The 23736-nt window shown below is 48.0% G+C and overlaps 1 protein-coding gene across 1 annotated transcript; it reads right to left on the bottom strand.

Annotated features, from left to right (window-relative positions):
* Positions 1-1913: 1913 nt before the first annotated feature.
* On the bottom strand, positions 1914-22442 carry ETFB (electron transfer flavoprotein subunit beta). Its single transcript, XM_035120256.3, has 7 exons — positions 22366-22442; positions 15480-15638; positions 8111-8269; positions 6536-6598; positions 4652-4810; positions 4151-4338; positions 1914-2154 (listed from the first exon to the last, which is right to left on the bottom strand). The coding sequence occupies exons 1-6, from the start codon at positions 22426-22428 to the stop codon at positions 4168-4170; spliced, it is 774 nt and encodes a 257-aa protein (XP_034976147.3). The 5' UTR covers positions 22429-22442; the 3' UTR covers positions 1914-2154; positions 4151-4167.
* Between the last annotated feature and the right edge of the window lie 1294 nt (positions 22443-23736).

Here is a 23736-nt window from a genome sequence, read left to right as displayed (position 1 = left end):
TCTACTTGTTAGGAGTTTTAGTCTTGTCTTAAATATATTTATCTTTTTGGTGTCTTTTTGATCCCCTTATGTGTAAATCACCTTGAGGCAGTGGCTTAGAAGGCAACATGAAAACGAACAATAGAATTTGCTCTAACATTTAAGGGAAAGAAGAGTTTCTAGTCCATATGACTGTGAATATGTCCCGGAAAGCCCATGGGCAATGCCTGCTGAAACCGTAGAAGGGGCAACTGAGTGAACTTTCCTCCCTGCCTGGCACACACACACACCCCTCTACCCCATGCCTAGCAAAGTCAAACTATGCAAAACAGAAAGCATGCCAAATTATCAACTCTTACAAATTTGCATTATTTATATGGGATTAAATAATAATGATAAATAGCAGTGTTTATATAGTCCTGGCAGTGCCCTGCTTCGTGGGGTTATTGGGTAAATCAAAAACTCTCTTTGTAATTGAACTCTTGTCTTTGACCCAGGACGAATCCCACGGCAGCTTATGTTAAATACTATAAAAACTGAGGCTCTTTGATCCCCTACAACTAGTAGCATTGGTCTCTGTGCAGCCTCTGTCGCTGCTGCTCCCAAACCATCTCAGCCCCTGGCAACTATTGGCAGTTGCCTGATTGCCTGCTTTAGACTCTGTGCCCATCGCTGGAAAGGGAGGCAAGCTGGCCCATTTGAATTAAAGGACCGTCATTCATCATCAAGGAGCAATTCTCCTAAGACACACCCTAGTGTGTTCCTTCCAGTGCAAGGCAGATTAACAAGCATGAGAGACAGATTTTTGCTACCTCTTAAGACTTGCCAAAAATCCTCTGTGAGAAGGGAAATGACTGGCAGGATTCTGGGACCTGGCGGTGCTTGCAGAACAAGGAAAAAAAGACCACTCGAGAGGAAGCCGACCCGCATAGCTACGCAGAACATAGTTTTGAGGTTTTTCCTAGAATCAAGCTGCATATCAATTTTATGAAATAAAATAATTATGTAGTTAAACTACAGAGCTCACTCCCACGGGAGGCCATAATGGCTACCAACTTAGATGGCTTAACAAAATAATTAGACAAATTCATGAAGGATAAGGCTATCAGTGGAAACAGTTCTAGCCTAGACTTTTCCAACATGCTTGTTTCATTTGTGCAGGGAATTCATGCCCCACCCCATGGGAAAACCATGCACTTCCCTCCCTCCAATCTGAAAAAGTAGGCTCCTGGAACAGTTTTTGCACCCCTTTGGCTGGTAGCATGAACCAGGCATTCATCACAGCAGAAGAAGTGGAAGCGGCTTCCAGACACCAAATGCAGTAGGACAGCTATGTCAGTCTCAGATTATCATTATTTAACAGCCGAGTCGAGTAGCACCTTCGAGACTCGTTTTAGAAGAACATAAAAGTTTGCAGAGGCTGTAACTTCCTTCTTCAGATGCCAGAATTGCTGGAGGCAAGCAACGGGGGCAGTTAATAGAGCGTCCTCTGATTCCAGAGGTATCCTCGTGGATAGACTAGGACAGCTCGGTCGGCAGAGCAGGAGACTCTTAATCCCAGAGCTGGGCGAAGGATTCCTGCATTGCAGGGGGTTGGACTAGATGGCCCCTGTGGTCGCTTCTAACTTGACGATTCTATGAATGCAAGTGGAGAGGGAGTCTCTGTGAGCTCCCCCTGCTAAGGGCCAAAAGGAACCAGATGCTGGGGCCCAGCCATATAAATACCCGTGAATCCTATGGTAATTTAACAGGGCAAAGTTAGCCTCCAGCTATGATGCGCAGGAGAACTATTCAGACACCACTTTGGCAAAGCACATGCCATTGGAAGCACAACTATACCACTTCGTGTCCAGGCCCAGACACCTTACAGCAAAGTAAGCAATTGGGAATGCAATCCCTCCACCCCAGTCCAAAAAATAACCACAGCAGTGATGTGATGCTTGCTCAGAGCACCTCCGAAAATCACAGGACATTTATTGCAATCTGACCAATCATTAATACAGAAAATAGAATCAAAGTCTCATTCAGCTTTCATCAGTGGCCAGCTGAGCTGGAAGGCAGCATGGTTAGGATGTTGGAGGGACCCAGTGAGGCGGGAAGATGCGCCCCCTTCCCCGAGGGCCACACCCACCTCGACGACAACAGCAGCAGCAGCAGCAGCAGCTCCAGGCAAAGCTGAAACGGAGAAAGGACATGTCGATTATGCCTTCTTATCCTAAAAGCAGAAGCCAAAGTTGCATTTCAAATGATTCCCGAGCACTTGTGGCTTTATTTTTAATCTCTGTCAAAGCATCAAGTGATTACAGGCGCTCTGTTAAAAAGTACGCAGGGCTGCATTTCAGGGAGCCAGACCATAAAAAATATGAACTCTGTTCCAATTTGGGTTCAACAAAAGCTATGCAGCTGTCTTGGTTCAGCTGCACTGAGCTAATTCTAACCACCTCACGTCATGACCTTCTAATTTTTTTCCTTTTCAAGCATACTATTTGCATGCACTAACACTGCACCCTCCAGAACACTCGTTAAGGTATATTTGACCACAGATCAAATCAAATAAATTTCTGTTTTCATGTGTTCTTGCAGAATTGATTTGTGCAGCGGGGAAGAACCCAGAAATTTAGCTTCGTGTGTGTGTGTACATACACATACACATGCAAATATAAACACCCATTTTATACACACACATACCTATCTCTCTGGCAAAGAATGGCAACTATAAAGGCACATATAAATCTATGGTGCAATCACACTTGGAATAGTCTGTACAGTTCTTGTTACCCAGCGGGAAGATCCTATGGAGTGTGGGAGTTAAGTTCCACTAAAAACAGTGAGGCACTTCCAAGGGCACATGAATAGGGCTGGGCTACACAATGGCTTGGAGCATTTTCCTGTGAGGAAAACGCACACACCTAAAGGGGGGTATATGACACATGCATCTATACAATTATTAATGGCTGGAGAGAGACAGAGAGAGTGGGCATTTTGTTCCCTCTCATACAAATACCAGCAGTTGGGTACTGCCAATTGTGGGAGGTAAGTTCGGGAGAGACTATAAATGTTTCCCCGCCAGGAGATCACTTAAAACCACAGGTTGCAATCAATGTTAGTTGTACTCAAAGCAGACCCACTGAAATTAATGGGCATACCCTAAGTCCATCGATTTCAATGGGCTGTGCACAACATTCTCTGTCTGCTAGTGCAACAGCTGATGGGCCAGCGGATGGGTGGATTTCAGCACTGTGCAACAGCGGGATACAATGCAACAGATGTGCTAGCATAAATTCAGTGTGTAACAGACTGAGCAATCTATTGCACAACCGAGTTAGCAGCAACCTGCTCAAAAGTGTTCCGCTGCCGTGAACTCCTTCGCCAGTGCAACAAGTATGACTGTACAACCCTATGGAACCACAAGGCATGATGGCCCCTTACACAAATGGCTTTTAAGAAGAAACGGGGGGAATCAACAGGTATGAATGACAAGGGGTGAGGTGGGACCTTCATGTTCAGAGGCAGTTTAACTCTGAACACTAGATGCAGGGAACGGAAAACAGGTGGCAGCTATTGCCTTCACTCTGTGCTCAAGCACTTCCCAGGGGCAAACTGCCTCGATGCTGCAGGGAACAATGCTAGACTTGGCGGATGCCAGTCTCCAGCAAGGCAGTTCTTACATTCTCTATTTTCACTTTTAAGTGAGATGAGGCTCAGTGATAAAAAGAATCCAAGGAGGGACCAACAAGTGTGTGGGTCTCGCTGCTGAACAAATTGCCAGAAGAAAGATTATCTTCTGCACTAACTGAACACTTCTTGCTGAAAAAAGCAAGCCTCACTGAGTTTAGATAGAAGGCCTTAGACACTCCAAAATGAGCCCACGCTTCCATATAATTAGCTTTACAGGTCCCCATTCAGGAGAAAATCCACCCGGGATGAAGGGAAATGCTAGAAAATAGCTTTCTTGCTCCTCTTTGGGGATGAAGACAGGAGACAATCTTTTTCAGCATCACCAGATGGATTTTCCTGATCTTCTGACAACTGAGCCACTCCTTTTGGAAAAGGCTACTCTTTTCAGCAACAGATTTCAGGTTTGGTTTCAGTCTCTTCCTTTACTATTGGATATGCTGGGCAGGAGCTGCTGGGAGCTGGACTCCATCAACAACAACTGTATTCTCCTTACCAGAACCACTTGAAGATTCAGATCCGCCCAATCTCTTTGAGCTTAGCAACCAGATCTTCTACTGTCTCCACCTTGACTCCAGCCTTACGCTGGGGAGGGTCATCCACACTGACAATCTTCACCCGTGGGGTAAGTTCTACACCAAGGTCGGATGGCTTCACTACCTCAATCTTCTTCTTTTTGGCTTTCTGGGTTGGGGTGGGAATAAAAACAAGGCGCACTTAAAACAACCCACCCTTCTTTGCTCCCCTGCCCATTTAATCATCAGCTGCTGCTGAAATGTTGAATGTGAAAATCAATTGGGGATGTCAAGGGCTCTGCACAAACTGTCAATTACTATTTTGTCACTGGGGCCCTTTGCTTCTCGTCCTCACGTCCTCTGGACCCAAATGGATACAAAATGGGGAGTGTGTGTGTGTCATTTATCTCCAGAACAAGGCTCTGCTTAAGGGTTTGCTGTGCCAAGTATGGAATACCCATTAAAAGTTGTCAGACACATACCATGATGTTAGGCAGGGTGGCATAGCGCGGCTCGTTCAGCCGCAGGTCAGCGGTCACCACGGCTGGCAACTTCAGACGCACCGTCTCCAGACCCCCGTCAACTTCCCGCTCAACCTTCAGCCAGTCCCCGTCCAGAGTCACTTGTGAAGCAAATGTTCCCTGCAATAGGGAGAGAAGGGCTGCTGGGTTAAAGGCAGGGCAGGTAACACATTACACAAAATTCTACAAGTACACATCTCGGAAGAGTTTTGCCAGTTGCTACACCAACTGCACATGCTTGAAGCACTCACCAGCTTTTTAAAAAATGACAAAAGCTAAGCGAATATTGAAATCATTTAGGGGGTTGGGTTTTTCAGACTTCTTACCCTGCCAAACACCCACATGCCCAGAGTGGCACATTAAACCACAATGGAAAATCGCAACTTGCCTCCTTAGGCAACTGAGCCCAGACAAACCCTCAGGCACACCTCAGAATAAGCCGAGGCTGCCATGACTGGTTGATGCCGTCACAAGCACAAGCCCAGGGCACGGCATTCCTCTCTATTACGAGCCACTGGCATCCACGGCAGAAGAGGCAGTAATGCACAACCCCAGGGCCTAGGCAGAGAGCCATTAAATCGTTTGAGGACTGCATGCTTAATATATTCTTGGAACCACATCGTGAAGGAGCCTGGGATGTGCATGCCTCTCTGGGGACAACTTGGCAACTTTGTGTTCAGAGGAGTTCAATCAGTCATTCCCTTCCCAGCTAGTCTAGGGTTTCACTGGCACGTTAATTAGGTCACTAGCTTAGGGTGGGGCCTGTTTACACACGGTCAATACGTGCACGACCGTGTACATGTACATCGCGCCGAACCTGGAAGTGACCCAGAAACGACATAAATATGTCACTGAAAAAAAGAGTGCAGGCTTTTTCAATTATACGTGATTTCATCAAGGAGTGTGGTACCTTGGAACGTAATCCCTGCGTAAACGGGGGGGGGGGGGGAGGCTGCCTGTATGCCAAACAACTCCTTCCTTTTATTTTACAGTGGTACCTTGACTTACGAACAACTCGACAACCGATTTTTTTGACTTATGAATGGAGCAAATGGTCGCACGCTTACGAATTTCTCAACATCCGAACGGAAACCGCGGCGGTTTTAGATAGGGTTTTTTCAACTTACGGATTTTTAGATGGGGTTGCTTCGACTTACAAATTTTTCCGTTTCCAATGCATTCCTATGGGAAATTACGTTTCCAATGGCGCTTTTCAACTTACGAATTTTTCCACTTTAAGGTGCCTTCGGAACGGATTAAATTCGTAAGTCGAGGCACCACTGTATTTTTATTTATTATTACACTTATATCACACCTTTTCCTCCAAGGAGCTCAAGGTGACATACATGGTTCTCTTCCTCCTCCATGAATCCCCACAACAACCCTGAGAGGTAGGTTAGGCTGAAAGGCCAGGGCTGGCCTAAGGTCACCCACTGGGATTCCTGGCTCAGTGAGGACTTGAACCCTGGTCTCCCACATCCTAGTCAAGACACTCTCACCGCTCGCTACGTCAAGCTGGTTCTCAAAGCAGGATGGTCACACAGCTGCCCTCAGGCCAGAAAGGAAAGGAAGGAAAAGGAAAAACAGAGGAAAGGAAAATGGCAAACAAGAAGGAAGGGGTGCCCACCCACTCTTGGCTCTGCCCCAACCACTGCTGGCAAACCCCAGTCCTTCATACCATTACAGCAGCCTATTGGATGGACTCCCTTCTTCAAGCTGTGCCTCCTCGAGTATGGAAAACGAATGCGTCTTCCTTAATAGGCCACCTGCTCTCTGCCTGCCAGCCCTGCTGCTCACTTCCATCTATTCCACATAACACCCCCCCCCCTCCCCACCGAATAGTACCTGAGGCCAGTCAAGAAACGCTGCGGTCATCTGCCCTGTCTGGTTGCAGTCATCGTCAATGGCCTGGAAAAACAAGCAAGGGGTAAAAAAGGATTGGAGAGAGGTGTCACCCAAAGGACAAGGAAGTGCAGCTGTTTTTCAGGGCAAAGAGCCTTTCCCCTTCAGGGGGCAGAGCCCCCCAAATGCATCCCTGTGGGCACCTCTCCCAGGACTCTGCAGCAATTGTGTCTGGCCCAAAAATGCCAAGGTCTCCAGCCATCACAAGTGGTGAAAAGTTGTAACATGGGATGTACTGGTTGCACTCTCTTTGGGAGGCTCAAGTCAGGGCAGGTCTCCCAACAGGAATGAGGGTACCTGTGGTCACCTGGGCATTTCAGAAGTGACAAGATGTTCCCCTCGAGCCGGATAAATTACCAGCCACATGAAATGAGAACGACCATCCTTCTGACAAGTAACAGCCCCTGCAAATGAGACCTTGCATCCTTCGGGTGCAGAAGCAGAGGTCTGGGCATAGGGGGTGGGAACTTCAGGCCAAATGTGGTCATCCAGGCCTCGGGACCTGGCCCTTGGGACTCTCCACCGATACTCCCTCTTCCCAGGCCACATCTCCCACTTGCGATGCCCAGCAGCCTCAAGTCATGTGCTTTTGCCTGGCTGCAATGTTTTCTTGAAGCATTGTCTCTGGCTTGCCTAGATGGAAGCGTGTTGTGTGTGTGTGTATATATATGTAGGAAGTTCAGCCTCTTGTGTGTCTGGAATGCAGCCAGCTGTACAAAGGTAAGATCCACAACTGCTGCTCTGCCTGCTTTTGCTTCTGGCCTAGGGAGGCAAACGTTTCCCATCTGTGATGTTGCGGAAGCAGCACCTCCCCTGCTGTTCACCACTTCCTTTTCCCAAGTCCCAAGTCTCAGACCTGCTTTCCAGTCATCTTGGAGACCACTTCATAAATCTCCCTGGATCAGCTTCAGTCCAGAAGTTGGAAACCTGCAACTGGCCACCCAGACGTTTGCTCCTTTCAGCCCTCAGGCCTCTTAGGTCCAGCCTCTCTTAACTCTGCCTCTATGCCTGCCAGTTCCTTTTCCTCTTATGTCCACTAGGTAATAAGAGGCCATATTAACGTCTCCATTCTGAAGAAGGGCTGTAGCTCAGCAGCAGACCATCTGCCTTGCACACTGGAGGTCCCGAGTTCAAATCCTCGGCATCTCCAGGTAGAGCTGAGAGAGAAAGGCAGGCAAGATTTCTCTGGGTGAACCAGTAACCTGACTCAGTATAAAGGCAGGTTCCCATGTTCCTATGGAAATGGTGCCTCGGCCATGGTGGCACGCCCATGCAGAAGGCTGTCTTTTGGACTGACTCCTGGCATGAGAAGGCAAGGGATGAGATCAGGATTTAACAAGTGGCAGCTCGCTGGGTGGACTGGCCCTTCTCCGGAAGCTTGATGACAAGAAACTTGATGCCTGGAGGTTCGTAAGGAGAGCAACATGGTGGGTGCACATTCATTCCCATGCTGCACCATTTATCTGTGCAAGAACTCATCCCTTCTTTCACACACACACACTCCTGCATCTCTATTACCTGCTTCCCCAGCACTAGAAGGTTGATGCCTTCTTTTTTGACAAGTGCAGCCAGGATCTTCGAAACCTGGAAGGGGCTGAGGCTCTCGTAGTCCTTGGCAGGGACCTCCACATGCAGCCCTCGATCGGCCCCCATTGCAAGGGCTGTGCGGATCGTCTCCTGGAGGGAGGAGGCAAAAGGAACAATAAAGGAGGAAGCCTTGAACTTGACACACACATCTGCTTTCCTCAGAATTTTAAGGTATTAATTCTTGTCCTAGAAAGTCCCTCGGGAAGGCCTAGAAGAAGAGCGCTCCGGGGAAAAACAATACATTTGTGATGTTAGCTCTCCTCTCAGGCCTATTTGCTTATTTAGCAATCAAACATATCTTACCCCAAGGGGCCTGCCAGGCACCGTGGGACTACAACCCCCCCCCAATAACTGGTCATGCTGTCTAGGGCTGATAAGACTTTGGGAGCCCAGCAACACTGGGAAGCCCCATACGTTGCCCAACACCCCCTCTCACTAAGGAAAGTTTGCGGTGCTTAAGAAGAGCACAGGTCAAGAATCAATGCAGTCATCTTGAGAAAGAAACCAGTCTTGGGTGGCAGTCTTGGAAGATTTATGCTGCCTTGAGCGGGACCAGTAGTATAAAGAAAATTGGATGCTGTGCTTTCAAGATACACATTCCTGGCATGAAGAAATCCAAGTTCACTCTTCCAGCTTTGTTAATGACAATGATAATAGCCTCTATAGGGAAGGGGGATGCCTGCCCCACTGGGAACAGAGCCAAGACACCACTCCCCCCCCCAACAGATCCAGCTGCTGAGTTTGCAATAGTAAACCCATCATTGCGCCAGCCAGCCCGCAGGCAGAAATCAGAAGCAGGAGGGCAGAGAGAAGATGGCCTTGGGAGAGAAAGAAAAGCCCTGTGTTTGTTCCCAATCTGAGAGACTGAGGAACGTCAGCTTGGCTGCTGCTGCTGCTGGGGGAAGGGAAGGGCTGCTCTTTAAAAAAAAAACCTGGGGGATTGTGAGAGCAGTGCAGCAAGTGAAGGTCACTGGGAAGCGGGGGCAGCAGTGCAGAAAATAGCTGGCGACGGTGGGGCTGTCAGGAAGCCGCAGCTGAGAGAAAAGAGAGCAGAGCCAGGTCTGGGGAGAGGCAGGGTGGAGGGGGCAAGAGAGGCATGTCCAACCCGGTTACTTTCACCTGCTGGAGCTGCTCGCAGACACACACAGTGTGGGATCTCAAGAGCGGGGAGTGCCTGGCTTCTAGCGCCCCCCTCCCATGGCCCTTCTTGGGAGCTGGGTTTTGGCTGCAGGAGGGTCGTGCTCAAGGCTGTGAAAGTGGCGATCCTATGCGCTTACCTGGGAGCCAGCCCCTCTTGAAAACAGTGGGATTTACGTGTGAGTAAATGTGGAAAGGGCTGCACTGTCAGCACCTTTAAGGGAGCCCTGCTGCAGCTTCCTCCTCCTCCTCCTCTCTCTCTCTCTAACAGGCAGAGGGAATTCCAGCAGGTGATGCAGATTCTCATCTCTTGTGTTATGACTGTGTCCACTGAAAATTCTGTTGATGGTTCCCACCCTGCATTTGGGCTCCCCCTAAACAGGGGCGAAGTGAAGGTACATTGGGATTGGTTTGTAGATTGCTGGATGATTTTCAGTCAGCTGGACAAGGTTCCCAATTATAGCAACAAAAAAGCTGCCCCCACCACAACCTCCACCCAAATATAGAATTGTCAGAATTCCTGCTTAGCTACGAATTAACTCAGATGCATTTTTTTTTTTACTTGCATATATGCAAGTTATCCTGGGTCCGGGAGTCAATTGCTTCTGCTGATTGAGTCATCATTTGGATCTAGTCTTACTCGCAAGTCACTGTTTGGCACCCAGCTCTAAATGGTGATTTAAAAAAGGAAAGAAAGGTAAATTTGGAAAGCTTGAAGTCTGTCTGTGTCTGCCCTAGATTCACAAGCCTTGATACCTCAGGCAGTAGAGCATGAGACTCTTAATCAGGGTTGTGGGTTTGTGCCCCAGATTGGTCAAAAAGATTCCAGGATTGCAGGGGGTTGGACTAGATCAACCATGTGGTCCCTTCCAACTCTTATGATGCTCTCTAAACAGAGCCCCTTTTCTTAACAACCCAGCGAGGTGTGCCCTGCTGAAATCCCCGCATCTGCACAACTATTAAAGATACGGGAGCCTCGTTTTCATTTGCCGAGCTCCTAATTCTCTCTCTGCTGCTCATCGGATGAGAAAACCACCCTTAATGTTCACACATGCAATGCTCTAGCCCAGACAACTATACAGTAGTACCTCGGTTTAAGTACACAATTGGTTCCGGAAGTCTGTACTTAACCTGAAGCGTACTTAACCTGAAGCAAACGTTCCCATTGAAAGTAATGGAAAGTGGATTAATCCGTTCCAGACGGTCCGTGGAGTACTTAACATGAAGCGTACTTAACATGAAGCGAACTTTCCCATTGAAAGTAATGGAAAGTGGATCAATCCGTTCCAGACAGGTCTGCGGAGTACTTAAACTGAAAGTACTCAAACCGAAGCATACTTAAACTGAGGTATGACTGTACTCTGCACACCTCAACAGGCTGAGAAAGAAAGGCTTCTCCATTGCTTCAGGTGCGTTAAGTCTATCAAAGGTTGGTACCCAGCATTTGGAGAAGAAAGGGTTTTGGCTCCAGCATCCTCAACATGCTACAGAGCTCTCTCTTGTGTACTGCTGGTGCCACCTGGTGGCCACCAGCCCAACTAACACCAGTTAGTTCAGCCCCCATCTCTCATCTCTTTGCACTCAGCCCCCTCAGCTGTAAAAAGCTCTCGATTTAGAATTAATTATTTTGATCACAGGCCACTCAGCAAGTTGGCAGATAGACAGAAAGGAGCCTGAGCACCAATTTCCCAACAGAAAATTGGAGAAAAGAATTTGGGACAAACAATTAGGTGTGCCTGAGCACCAATTTCAAATGGAGGGTGGAGAAAAGAATTTGGGACAAGCTGTTCTAGTCATCAGATGAGGAGTAAGAAAGCTGTCCCCCAGCATCACACTGGACCTTCCCTGAAGAGGTCACTCTGTTCCGCCTGTCCCATGCAACACAGACCAAAGCTGTGCAAGCAGAGGATATTTATGAGAGAAAGCTGCTCCCGCAGCAAACAGATTCCTCAAAAGCAGACCACTTGCATAAGAACATACTAAACTATCCCATATTGAGTCATATCTTTGCACTCACCATGGGCCCTTGCACCCCTCAATTTTTATTTTTGTTATTTACATTGAGAGACGAAAGTTGGCTCTCTCTTTTTTGGTTAGGTAGAGAGAGTGGCCTGTTGTTTTTCTGTCTGTGATTTAGGGTGCATGCAGGTGTTTTGCCTCCTTTTTTTGAAGGGTGTGTGTCTGAGCATTGTCCACTTTTCTTCTGTGAAATGGGTGCATTGCACTGCCTGCGGCAATTTCATAGATAATGTGCCTCCCGGGGGCCCAAAAAGATGAGGAACCCCTGATCTACACTGACTGGCAAGTAGTCAGGGCTGCATCCAATGTTTGCCACACTTGCAGTACACTCAGTGAAGTTAACCAACATGACTAACAGGTCTATCAACTTCATAAATCTGCTCTGAGCACAACTTAGTTGGCATACAACCCTCAAACAGTCCTACTCAGAGATGCCAGAGATTGCATCCAGGACCTTCTGCCTGCAAATCATGGGCTCTATGACTCACCTAATGACCCTTAATTTGATCATAGGCTGTCAGCAGGGATTTCAGGGGGTGTTTTTAGAAGAATAGGGTAGTATTCAACTAACTTTTACTAAAGCAGACCCACTGAAATTAACAGCAGTTATGAACTTAGGTCCATCAATTCCAGTGCGACTACTCTGAGTCATTTATATATTGCCTTTCTTCCAAGGCATGAAATACTAAATATACGTTGCAAGAATATACGTTTACTAAGGCTGGTTAATGGTCCTTTCAGGAGCTAATGGCACAAACTCCCTAGCCTCCTATTAGGAACATATGAATCTGCCCGATACTGAATCAGATCATTGGTCTGTGTAGTATTTTCTCCGTCAGGGATTGAGACAGGAGATGCTGGGGATTGAATCTGAGACCTTCTACACGCAAAGCAGATGCTCTACCGTTGAGCTACGGGCCTTCTTCACTTCTGTCCTCCCTCAGGCCACACAAGTCAAGCAGACCTAGGGAAGGTAGAAGAGGAGCTGTGCCCCAACGGGTATCGTGATGCCACCAGTTCCCTGGTCTGCTGGCGATCTTTGTTGCTTTAGAACATACAGAATGCCTACTGCATCTTAAGCCACCTCACAAATAAGAGGAAGACAGGTTTTTAAAAATCACTTGCCAATATTGGTGGCAGGAAAGATTCCTTCCTGATCCCAAATTACAGCAGAAAATTACACTACATGGGTAGTGGTATTTGTAGTGTTAGTTCTTTTACTCTTTTCTTACCCCCCCCCCTTCTTTCTGTACAGTGGTACCTCGGTTTATGAACACAATTGGTTCCGGAAGTCTGCTCATAAACTGCAGTGTTCATAAACTGAAGCGAACTTTCCCATTGAAAGTAATGGAAAGTGAATTAATCCGTTCCGGATGGGTCCGCGGCGTTCGTAAACCGAAAATTCGTAAACCGAGGTGTTCATAAACCGATGTTCCACTGTATTTGTATATGTATGTTGAATCTTTATACTTTTAAAATTAAAAATTAAAAAGAAAAAGAAAAGTACAGGTACCATGGGTAAAACTCACTGAGCAAGCTTCCTACCCAAGGAGAAATGCCGAGGATGAAAACTCTAAACCACAGCTGAGCTAGCCCTTCTCTTGCTACGTTGCCCTCCTGCAACCTGCCCACTTTCATTCAGAACCAGGCTTCGAGAAACCAGCAACCTCATTTTAGCCAGGGGTCCAAAGCTCCAGGGTGTTGGAGGACTTCAGCAGAGCTCCCTGCAAAGCATTGTCTATGCGAAGCTTTTCTGATTTTACATCTCCAGTTTTACTCAACCCAGTAGAAGCAGTCATGGTAATCTGTAGCCTACTGTACAAAGGTATGAGTCACCTCCTTTGCCTATCCACCACAGGCATGAAGCCCCTGAAGGGTGGCCACCAGGGAATGTGGCCCCTGGTCTGTAAAAGCTCTTCCATTCTTGCTTTAGTCTTAAAGAGTCCTGTGCGATACAAAGGGCAAACAAATTCATTACAGCATACCGTAGGCCTTCATGGACTACAGTCTATTTTAATCAGATGCATCATGTGGTCAGACAAGTACAGTGGAGGAGAGTATACCAGACATAGGCAACCTTGGCTCTCCAGATGTTTTGGAACTACAACTCCCATGATCCCTAGCTAACAGGGCCAGTGGTCAGGAACCATGGGAGTTGTAGTTCCAAAACATCTGGAGAGCCAAGGTTGCCTATGCCTGGAGTATACCATTATAAATCTCCAAGGCTTTAAAGTTCCACAAGATTCTCACTGTTTCTACTCAACCTCAGTACTTAGGATGCCTTCTGGTTACCTCCATCCCCCACCCCAAAAGGACACATCTGGAAAAGATGTATTTTAAAGGTGAAGTAGAGGTGCTTCAAGAGATGACTGGATTTAAGAACCATCTCTCTCTCTCTCTCTCTCTCTCTCTCTCTCTCTCCAGGGCTGCATTTGCATAATCAAACCACGGCTTATTAAATCGAGAACCACACAAGCTTCATGTACCCGCATACAACCCCTTTGCTTCTGCTTTGCTCTTCCTTTTCTGCGAATAAGCCAAGAACAAGCCAAGAAGCCATGGTTAATCATAGCTTGCTGTTATGTCCAGACAAGGAACTCGCATGAAGGGGAGAACAAAGTGGCTGCAGGCAGGTCCCTGAAGCTCACACGTATCTTAGCTTCTTAAGCTGAGATATGATTGCGCAACTGCCACCTGTTTGTCAGAGACCACTCTTAAGAATACAAGTACTACCCTGTTGGCTCAGACCAATAGCCCATCAAGTCTAGCATTCTGAGTGGAGCTACAGCCAGGCAGGTGTTCACATGCAGGGTACAAAGGCACTGGCTACCGCCTGCAACAGGCTAACATTAGGTGCACTTCTAGGCAGGAACTAGATCATTTATACACCTGCACAGCACTTAGCACTGCTAGAATTGGCAACAGCAAGGGAAGAGACATGTGTAACTAGGAATTTAAGTCTCCTTGATATGCTCATTTTTTCAGCTCATGTATGTTTCTATATGTAGCTCAACTGAATTATAGGTCTAGTTACTTATTAGATCTGAAACAAAATAAAAAAAATCCTTCCAGTAGCACCTTAGAGACCAACTAAGTTTGTTATTGGTATGAGCTTTTGGGTGCATGGGACCTGAGGTCTTCTAATATGATCACCACCCCTTTAAGTGCAAACTACAAGGTCTTCAGTTAAGGAAGTACAGTTAAGGCATCTTACAAAGCAAGACTTTGCCAAGGTGGCTGAGGAACTATCTAGGAGCCTGCCTGCTTTCTACTGTTTTACTTCCTCTAAAACGCTCCAAGGGACACAATTACTGGGTCTTTTTTCTTTCCTTGAAAAAACAACAGGCTGGTCACTGCCAAACAAATTAATGGATTTGCTAAATGACACAGTAAAGCAAAGCAATTTCAAGAGTTGCCCACTTTGTTGTTATAGCAGCTAAACTTAGATAAAACATCATCTGCAGGAATTTAGCAGACTATAGAGGCAATAGTTTGAATCTCCTTTCACCACCACCCAAGTTCTTCATTTCACTTTTGAGCTAACCTGCCATTTTTGAAAATAATGTATATTCTATTATATTGCAAAGGTTTAATTGCTTACAGTGCGTAAGCACCCAATGCACAGCTTGACAAATATAACAGCTAGTCATTAGACTTTCTTAAAGTATTTCCAGGAATTGAGTTCTACACCAGATACCAAATGTTGGGAGTAAAAGCAAAAATGAGGAGAAAGTCTGAGGTGGGAGAGAACAGCAGCTGTTTGGGATAAAGCAGAAGTGACCGACTGAACCATCTGGGAATGGAACTCAGGTTTGAGATACCATTGATGGGGTGGGGTCCTATATAGAGGCCAGTGGAGGATTGCAATTAGGCAGATGGGGCAGGATCGCACCAACCTCTTATTTGTCATCATTCAGCTCCCACCTGCCCCAACTAGTCAGGTGGCTCTGCTTGCCACTGGCCCTGGCTCCACCTATTGTTAGTTTCCCTGCCTTCTGCTCAACAGTTTCAACGGACAACAGCCACTGCTGTCAAAGCCCACAGCCAGTACTGGATACTCAGTTGTGGGTTCTGGTTACACAATGATTTCTTTCCCTTGCCCTCTCTTTGCCTTGCCTCCTCCTTTCGGGGAATGCCTTCTCACCTGGCACTGCTGTGGACCGCAGCTCACAGCTACCACCTCTGAGACGAGCTTTTTTTCCTTGAGGCGCACGGCTTCCTCCACGGCGATCTCACAGAAGGGGTTCATGGAGTGCTTGACTCCATCTGTCACCACGCCTGTTTTGTCCGGCTTCACTCGCACCTGCAAGAGGAGCAAAGTTGTCATGGAGGCAGCTAAGGAAGATCTGGAATTGGGGGAGGAAGCTCTTGGGGACCTTTCCCACTCCTCTTTGGGGCATGAGGATCCAGAAGCTAAATGCAGCACACAGGGCATCATCAGCCCCAGGTAGGGTAGCAAACATTACCAAAGTTTTCAAATAGTTTAAGGTAAAGGGACCCCTGACCATTAGGTCCAGTTGTGACCGACTCTGGTGTTGCGGCGCTCATCTCGCGTTATTGCCTGAGGGAGCCGGCGTACAGCTTCCAGGTCACGTGGCCAGCATGATAAAGCCGCTTCAGGCAAACCAGAGCAGCACACGGAAACGCTGTTTACCTTCCCGCTGTAGGTAAACTTGCACTTTATCTACTTGCACTTTGAGGTGCTTTCGAACTGCTAGGTTGGCAGGAGCTGGGACCGAGCAACAGGAACTCACCCTGTCACGGGGATTTGAACCGCTGACCTTCTGATCGGCAAGCCCTAGGCTCTGTGGTTTAACCCACAGCGCCACCCGTTGTTGCATTAATGCATGTTTGCCGTAAGAGCTTCCTCTCTTTTAAATGAGATAAGAATCCAAGATGAGCCTATCTAGATTAGGCCAAATGCCCATCTAGCTAGTTCAACATCCTGTTATCACAGTGGCCAACCAGATCCATAATGGCGTTCAGGGAGGATTAGACAAATGCAAGAAGGATAAGGCTAAGGTAAAAGACCGGTTAAGTCCAGTCAAAGATGACTATGGGGTTGCAGCTCTCATCTTGCTTTCAGGCCAAGGGAGCCGGCGTTTGTCCACAGACAGCTTTCTGGGTCATGTGGCCAGCATGACTAAACCGCTTCTGGCGCAACAGAACACTGTGACGAGCGCCAGAGCGCACCGAAATGCTATTTACCTTCCTGCCTTATCGGTACATAGTTATGTTACTTGCACTGGTATACTTTCGAACTGCTAGGTTGGCAGGAGCTGGGACAGAGGAATGGGACCTCACCCCGTCACACGGATTCGATCCACCAACCTTCCGAATGGCAACCCCTAGAGGCTCAGCAGTTTAAACCACAGCGCCACCCTCTCCCTTTGTAAGGCCCCTCCACCGTGGGGGGCAGTGTGCCTCTGAATGCCAGTTGTTGCACACAGGTTCTGCTCTTGTGCTTCCCATGGGCATCTGTTTGGCCACTGTAAGAACATGATGCTGGACTAGATGGGGCACTGGTCTGACCAAGCCGAGCCCTTCTCCTGCTAGTGGGAAGCCAACAAGCAACACCTGAAATCAAACCTCTCAGCCAAGACTATATCTGTATATTTGCCATCCACCAATTTTGCCACAAACATAAGGCTGCAGTTTATTCCTTATGCACAGCCTTCTGTGGGGGCTGTTTGCTTGTTTATTTTTAGCCTGCCTTTCAATCATCTTGGATTCCCGAAGCGATGAACAATTAAAAGATTTTGACAAAACAAATGAAAACAAAGATGACACAAATGGCTGGGGGGTGGCGGTGGTTGCAATCAACATCATCCCATTCCCTCCAGCCATTCTCTGCTCTCCGATTCATGTGGTCATTTTCAATTATGATTTTTTTCTCCACTTGATTATCTCTGGTCATACATGGGAATGAAATTACACAGAGAAAGCTCTGACATGACCCATCGGTACATGGATATGCTCAGCTGTGATTTCAGCAATTGGGGTTTGCTCCAAAAAGGGCTGCCAAGATTGCAGAAGTTGAAGCACATCCACAGACTGTCAGTTTCACAAAATGCTAATCTCTACACTGCAACTTTTCTGGGAACAGTCCAGCTGAAGGAAGAGGGGGGCAGGGGCTAGAAGACCAAAAAAAAGAGAGACCAACACTATTCACTTAGTACCGTGTTTCCCCTTTTTTAATACATAGTCAAAAAGTAAGCCAGGGCAGGGTTTTTAAGCATTTGAGACATATAAGGCATACCCTGAAAATAAGCCATACTTCAGTGCCACGCGGAGCAAGACCACCAAGTGCCCCAGCCAGCTAGTGGGACCCAGCACGGTGGCCGCTACAGGAGGTGGAAGCCTGCCCGGTCGGGTCAGTGCCCGGAAGCGGCTGCGCAGCAGCCGATAAAGCGTGCAGCAGCCGCACGGAGCACCGAGGGCACAAGCCAGCAGGATCCAGCTCCTGCAATGCCGGCTGCGGCAGGAGGAGGAAGCCTGCCGGGTCAGGTCGGCGCCCGGAAGCGGCGGCGACTGCAGCGCTAACAAAGCGCGAAGCAGCGCCGCACGGAGCACCAAGGGCACGAGCGGCAGGAGGAAAGAGAGAGAGGCTCTTTACTTGCGGCACTTTAAGAGAGACGATCTCCACATTCCGAGCCTCCCTTTTGCGCGTGCGGGCGTGTTAAAGCCCCATTCGGTTCACTCCCCGCTTCCTCCTCACCATCCGTCCCTTTCACACATTGCCTCGGCTCCGCAGACCCCTCCTTTGGCATCTTCCCCTAAGTGCGGTGCTGCTTCGTGCTTTGTCAACGCTGCAGCCACCGCCGCTTCCGACAAAGCGCAAAGCAGCGCCGCACTCTGTGTGTGTGTGTGTGTGTGCACGTCCGTCTCTGTGCGCGCGCACGTCTCTCTCTCCCCTTGCGTCTCTCTCTGTCTCTCTCTGTGTGCGTGCGCGTCTCTCTCTCTCTGTGTGAGTTTGCGCGCGCGTCTCTCCCCCCCGTGTGCACGTCTGTTTCTCTGTGTTTGCGCGCGCGTCTCTCTCTCTCCCCCCCCGTGTGCACATCTCTCTCTCTCTCTCTCTCTCTCTCTCTCTCTCTCTCTCTCTCTCTCTCTCTCTCTCTCTCTCATGCTTTTGGAAGCATAAAGTGGCTCCAGTTGGGTGTACATTTGCCCAATGGGGAAGGTAATGGTATCTTCCTGGGCAATGCTGCTTACAGATGTTCTATGGCCATAGGGTGGTTCAGAATGGCTTCACCTTCTGGCTTTTTAAAAAACTGACATCCCCTCCCCGTCTCGTTTTGCCAACAGACCCACTGCAAATCTGGAGGAGTGGCGGCTCTGGTGGGCTCTGAATAATCTCTCTCTCTCTCTCCTTTTCTCCTGGAGGAGGATCTGGTATGTAGGACTTACAAACCTTCAGAGACCCAGCTCTTGGGGGGGGGGGCTTTTGGACACCACGCTTTGCCTCCCCTCTGATTGGGAACATTCTGGCATCGCAGGAGGTGGCCAAGCCGGTGGTGTCACTTCCGCGCCGCCCCCCGCAAGACTTGGCAATAAGATATAGTGATAGGCGCAGTTCTGGAGGGCACCAAGGAAGAGGCGAGGCTGGACACTGCACCTCTGAGCAACAGCTCCAGCCCCGCCGGCAGCACCCTTAAGACAGCCCTGGATAAATGTACTGTAGATTGCTTTACCATACCGGTACTTATGTGGTAATAAAAAAAAAATAGACACCACCTGAAAATAAGCCACCGTGTGTTTTTTTGAGGAAAAAAAGTTATAAGACGGTGTCTTAAAAAAGGGGAAACACGGTAGCCATTCACCCCTCCTCTATGCCTTGGGCAGGTGCTCAAGTTGATTGGTTTGGTTCTACTCTTTCCTCATCCTCTCATCCCTAAAGTTTGTGAAAGCAATGAGCTGGTCTGCATGCATTGTTTAAGATAAACTATGGCTTAGTGCAAATGCATGAATGTGCAGCCTGCTGGGGAGCAGATTGCAGCCACCTTGCTCTTCCTCTCTGATCCTGTTGCAAGCTAAGCCATGGTTTGTTTTAGCACGTTATTCAAACTGGATCTCATGATTTTCTCCTCCAGATAAGCCACATGCCTGCATTCAGATGGCATGTTGAGCCAAACCAGGGCTTTGCTCAAAGCAGCCACAAGCTCCTCTCTAGGAACTCTCACGCTTGTGCATTTGCGTTAAACCATGGTTTGGCTTAGCATAACGTGTGAATCGGTTGAATGCAGAAATATCTTTGGTTGAGAGAAGAAATTCTAGTAACATATTCATACACAAAAGCCACAACCTTAACCATGTTTACCCAGAAGTAGTTTCTATTGAATTCAAAGGGACTTACTCCCAAGGAGAATTGTACCCACAGTACAATACGAAAGCACACAAGGAATTAAAGGAAACACACAGCTGAAGTCCAAGGCACTCTCAAGTAAGTTCCCTCAACTCTTTGAGAGAAACCTAGGAACAATAGGAATGCTCATTGTATGCCTCCTCAATGTTTACAGGTTTAAGTGTTTTGGAAGAAGCTTCTGTTTGCATAAGGAAGGCCCAAGATCAAACAGCCTGCTCCTGCACAGAGATCCAGTAAACATAGACTTAAAATCAGAAAAAGAAGGCGGCTGTTTGCACACACATCTTTGCGCAATTAGCAACCATACGGGCTGCTTAGGGATTGTGTTCACACACAGCTGCAAGGCACCCATTCAAGCCTTCCAGCAGTCAGAACCATCTGGCATTGTTCTGCAGACTTTCTCCACACATTAGGCCAGGCTTCCTCAACCTCGGCTCTCCAGATGTTTTGGCTTACAACTCCCATGATTCCTAGCTAGCAGGACCAGTGGCCAGGGATGATGGGAATTGTAGTCTCAAAACATCTGGAGGGCCAAGGTTGAGGAAGCTTGCATTGGCCAGGCATCCCAAAACTTCAGCCCTCCAGATTGTTTTGGCCTACAATTCCCATCATCCCTGACCACTGGTCCTGTTAGCTAGGGATCATGGGATTTGTAGGCCAAAACATCTGGAGGGCCGCAGTTTGGGGATGCCTGCATTAGGCTGACCAGCACCATGGGTTCTTCAGATGTTAAGACCTTCTGATACCAAAACTACTGTATCACTGAACAGAAGACACAAGACTGGTGCATGTAGATTCTCAGGTGCAAATATCACCTGTGGGAACCCAGGTGGGGTATAAATAATAAAATCATTATATTATTACATATGCATTCACAACTTATCCATGCTGGAGGGCAGTTTCCCAGTATGCATGCATTCAGTAGGAGAGACACATATGAGTGCCTCACACAAATGTTAACCTGCACACAGCTTCCCTACATGGAAGTGCCTTTCATATAAAAAAAATCAGAAGGTGTGAAGAAGCCCTCAAAGTCTTGATTCCATGGAGAAGTAGCTTGGCTAGCCTCAAACCAGTAATCCCATGAGAAGACAAGATATTGAGCTACGTGGAAGAAACACAGGATATAAGCATGATACCTGACAACAAACAGGTCACTGTTATTCCCATTTACCTGAGAATGAGAGACAGAAGTTGCCCAAAGACACACCCGCTGAGCATGGAAATTTAGCCCTGATCTCTCAGGCAGTGTTAAAAAATGAGATAAGAAAGCTAGGAGCTAAATGGAACCTTAAACCCAGGTTATGGGCACAACAACAGAATGTTTAGGCACACTTTTTAAATAACAAGAATACAAAGCTGAAAATGAATGAACTGTAGCTAAAATATTATGTTCATTTTTCACACAGTTTAGTCCTTCCCCTGCCCACCCCTCCTAATATTCTTAAGAGAGTCTCTTTTCCAGTCTTCAGAGAGTAGCTGGAAGTGGGGAGGCAGAAAAAGGTCCCCCTTTGCAGTTTTAATCTCAAATCTTAGGCTCAGTGCTGTGCCTAAGGCTCAAAAACTGCTCACACTTAATAAAATTGCCTTTTGCAAAACGTGTCTAGAACAACGGGAGTTTTGAACACTGCTCTCAGGTCCAAGGTCCAGCTAAGATTCTTGAATCAGAAACAAATATTAACAAAATAAAAAAATTCCTTCAGTAGCACCTTAAAGACCAACTAATATTAACAAAGTTATTGAGGAATGCAAGTACAGAATAAAACCAGGAAAGGTTTAATGCAACATGATGGCAACAACTCTGCTCTCTCCCAGTACACCTCCTTGATGTCAACTCCCTCCCTCAGATCTCCTCCTTTTAATACAATAATCTATTGCAAAAAAGTTTTTTCTTTTCTTTTACAGTACTCCATGGTGAAAAACTTAAGCGTAACTATACAGTCTCTGAAAATGGAGGGGTTTTTTTTGCCAACACGGCTGACAGCCAATGACAGCTTTCTCCTCTGCCAAGGCATTTGTCAGCAAGAGGTGACCTTGGGCCAGTCACTCTCCCTCAGCCTGACCTACCTCACAGGGCTGTTGTGAAAATAAAATGTGGAGGTGGGGAAGTGGAGAACAATATGCACCACCTTGAATTCTTTGGAGGAAAGGCAGAATACAAACACAATACAGCAAAATAATAAATGAGTAAAAACCACTGCCTGGGTTTCCTTTCCTTTCTCCCTCTCAATCCCCCCTTTCCTCTTGTGCCATGCATTTTAGATGCTAAACATGAGGAGGAGGGCCTTCTAGTCATACTTATCGCTGTAAGCTTTTCTCGGCTGAAACTGCTTCAGAAGCAAATAACTGAAAAAGATAATAACAATCAGCCAAGTACAGCGAGAAAAGAAGACAGCAGCAGCACCAGGCAAATGCCTCCGGCAAACGGTTTTGAGAAGAAAAAAGGACGCCCCCTCCAACATCTGATATTCTGAGGTAGACTGCCCGTGAATACGGAGGTTCAGACACACGTGACAACGTGAACGTGTGAGCGCCACACGCTCAGCGTCGTGTTAACATGCGGGTCTGGACTAGGGGGACCTCCGGAGAAGCGCTCCCTCTTTTGGGACCCAGGCGTCCGAGGGGCTCCCTCCCCGCGCACCGCCCTCCCCTGCCTCGCCGCGCGCACCTTCACGGCGTAATCAATGACCCTCTTCACTCCCACCATCGCCCTCAGCCCGGCCGCCGCCATCTTGCCCCGCTCCCAGTCGCCCTATCAGCAGCCACCTAGCTTCATCCTCACCACGCCCACCGGGTTCTCCCAGCCAATCGGGAAGAGGGCCAAGCGGTCCAATCCGTGCGCATGTGGAAGGGGCGGAGGGAATCACGTGGGTGTGTCTCCAAAACTCCGTGGTGCCCAATCGGGAGTTTGTTTCGGGTTTCCGCAAGACAATCGAGGAACTCGGTAGGAGGGCATAAGGGCGAGAGTGGGGGGGAACGAAGGCAAAGCGACTGCTTTTTCAAATTGGATTACTGATGTGCCGTTTTCACCAATCACAGCATTGGGGTGGGGGGAAGCGCGAGGGTTCCGGAGATTATGCCATCTGTCCAGGCCAATCAACCAGCGGCATTTACGTGACGCGCACTCCACCTCACTCCGCCTCCGAAACGAAAGGAGGCCAATCAGAGCGGTGTCTGAGTTACTATTGAAGAGGGAGAGGCTTGCGGAGGGAGGGAGGCTGCCGGCGCGCGCTGGAGGAAACTGGGTGAAAGGTCGTGACGCGTGTCTTTTGTTGTTCACGTAGTTACGAGTCCAGCTGTAACGTGCGAATTGTTGCGCGCAGAGCTGGCCTGCTCGCGGGAACAGCGCGCCGTCCAAGTGTCGGTTCGGATTTAACTGCACCCTGCCGACCTCCGTGTCCTACCTTCGAGTCGGCAGTGTAACGTCTGAAATGGGGAGCCAAAAAAGATCACAACGACAACTTGCACGATTAGAAATAACTTCCTCTGCTCACGGAGGTTCCCTCTTGATCTCCCGTGGCACGTGTCTCCTCTAAAGGGGAACAACAGAACAACATCGGGGGAAAAACCTCAACACTTTGCAATTGCGAAACTGGCATTGTTGCTGCCAGCCAGGGTTTCCTGTCCGACCCCCAACAAAACCTGGAAAACGGGGGAGGAACAGAATCCTGTTTTTCTAGGGGTCGCGACCCCGCAAAAAATATTTTCCATGTTCCTTTTTTCCCAGGCCTCCACTGCTCAGGGCTAGATGGGCCATTAGCCTGATCCTGCATTCATGGCCTTGGTTTGCATTCCAACACTCTCCATAGGTTGCTGCAATACCGTACTTGAATCTGCAAATTGCAGTTGGCCCTTGCTCTCCAAATTTAACACACTTCATTTAAAGTACTAAAGTAAGAAGAAAGCGAAGAGCTCTTCAGAAGATTTCCGAAAGACACCACAACAGGTATATTGTAGGAACATAGGGATCTGTCTTGGACTGAGTCAAACCATTGCCCCATCAGACAGAGTATTAACCAGGGTCTCAGGCAGAGGATAA

The sequence above is a fragment of the Zootoca vivipara genome, chromosome 6 (assembly GCF_965207765.1).
Source record: "Zootoca vivipara chromosome 6, rZooViv2.hap1.1, whole genome shotgun sequence".
In the NCBI taxonomy this organism is placed as follows: domain Eukaryota; kingdom Metazoa; phylum Chordata; class Lepidosauria; order Squamata; family Lacertidae; genus Zootoca; species Zootoca vivipara.
The sequence above is the reverse complement of the archived record's forward strand: the minus strand, read 5'-3'. Positions and strand labels throughout refer to the sequence as shown.

Bases quoted from the DNA above. Each gene is read 5' to 3' on its own strand.
- ETFB (XM_035120256.3), bottom strand. From the start codon at position 22,428: ATGGCGGCGGCCGGGCTGAGGGCGATGGTGGGAGTGAAGAGGGTCATT. The intron at 15,639-22,365 runs GTGCGCGCGGCG...CTCCTCTTGCAG, and splicing joins TCATTGATTACGCCGTGAAG to GTGCGAGTGAAGCCGGACAA. The intron at 4,339-4,651 runs GTATGTGTCTGA...ACCCCAACCCAG, and splicing joins CCACCCTGCCTAACATCATG to AAAGCCAAAAAGAAGAAGAT.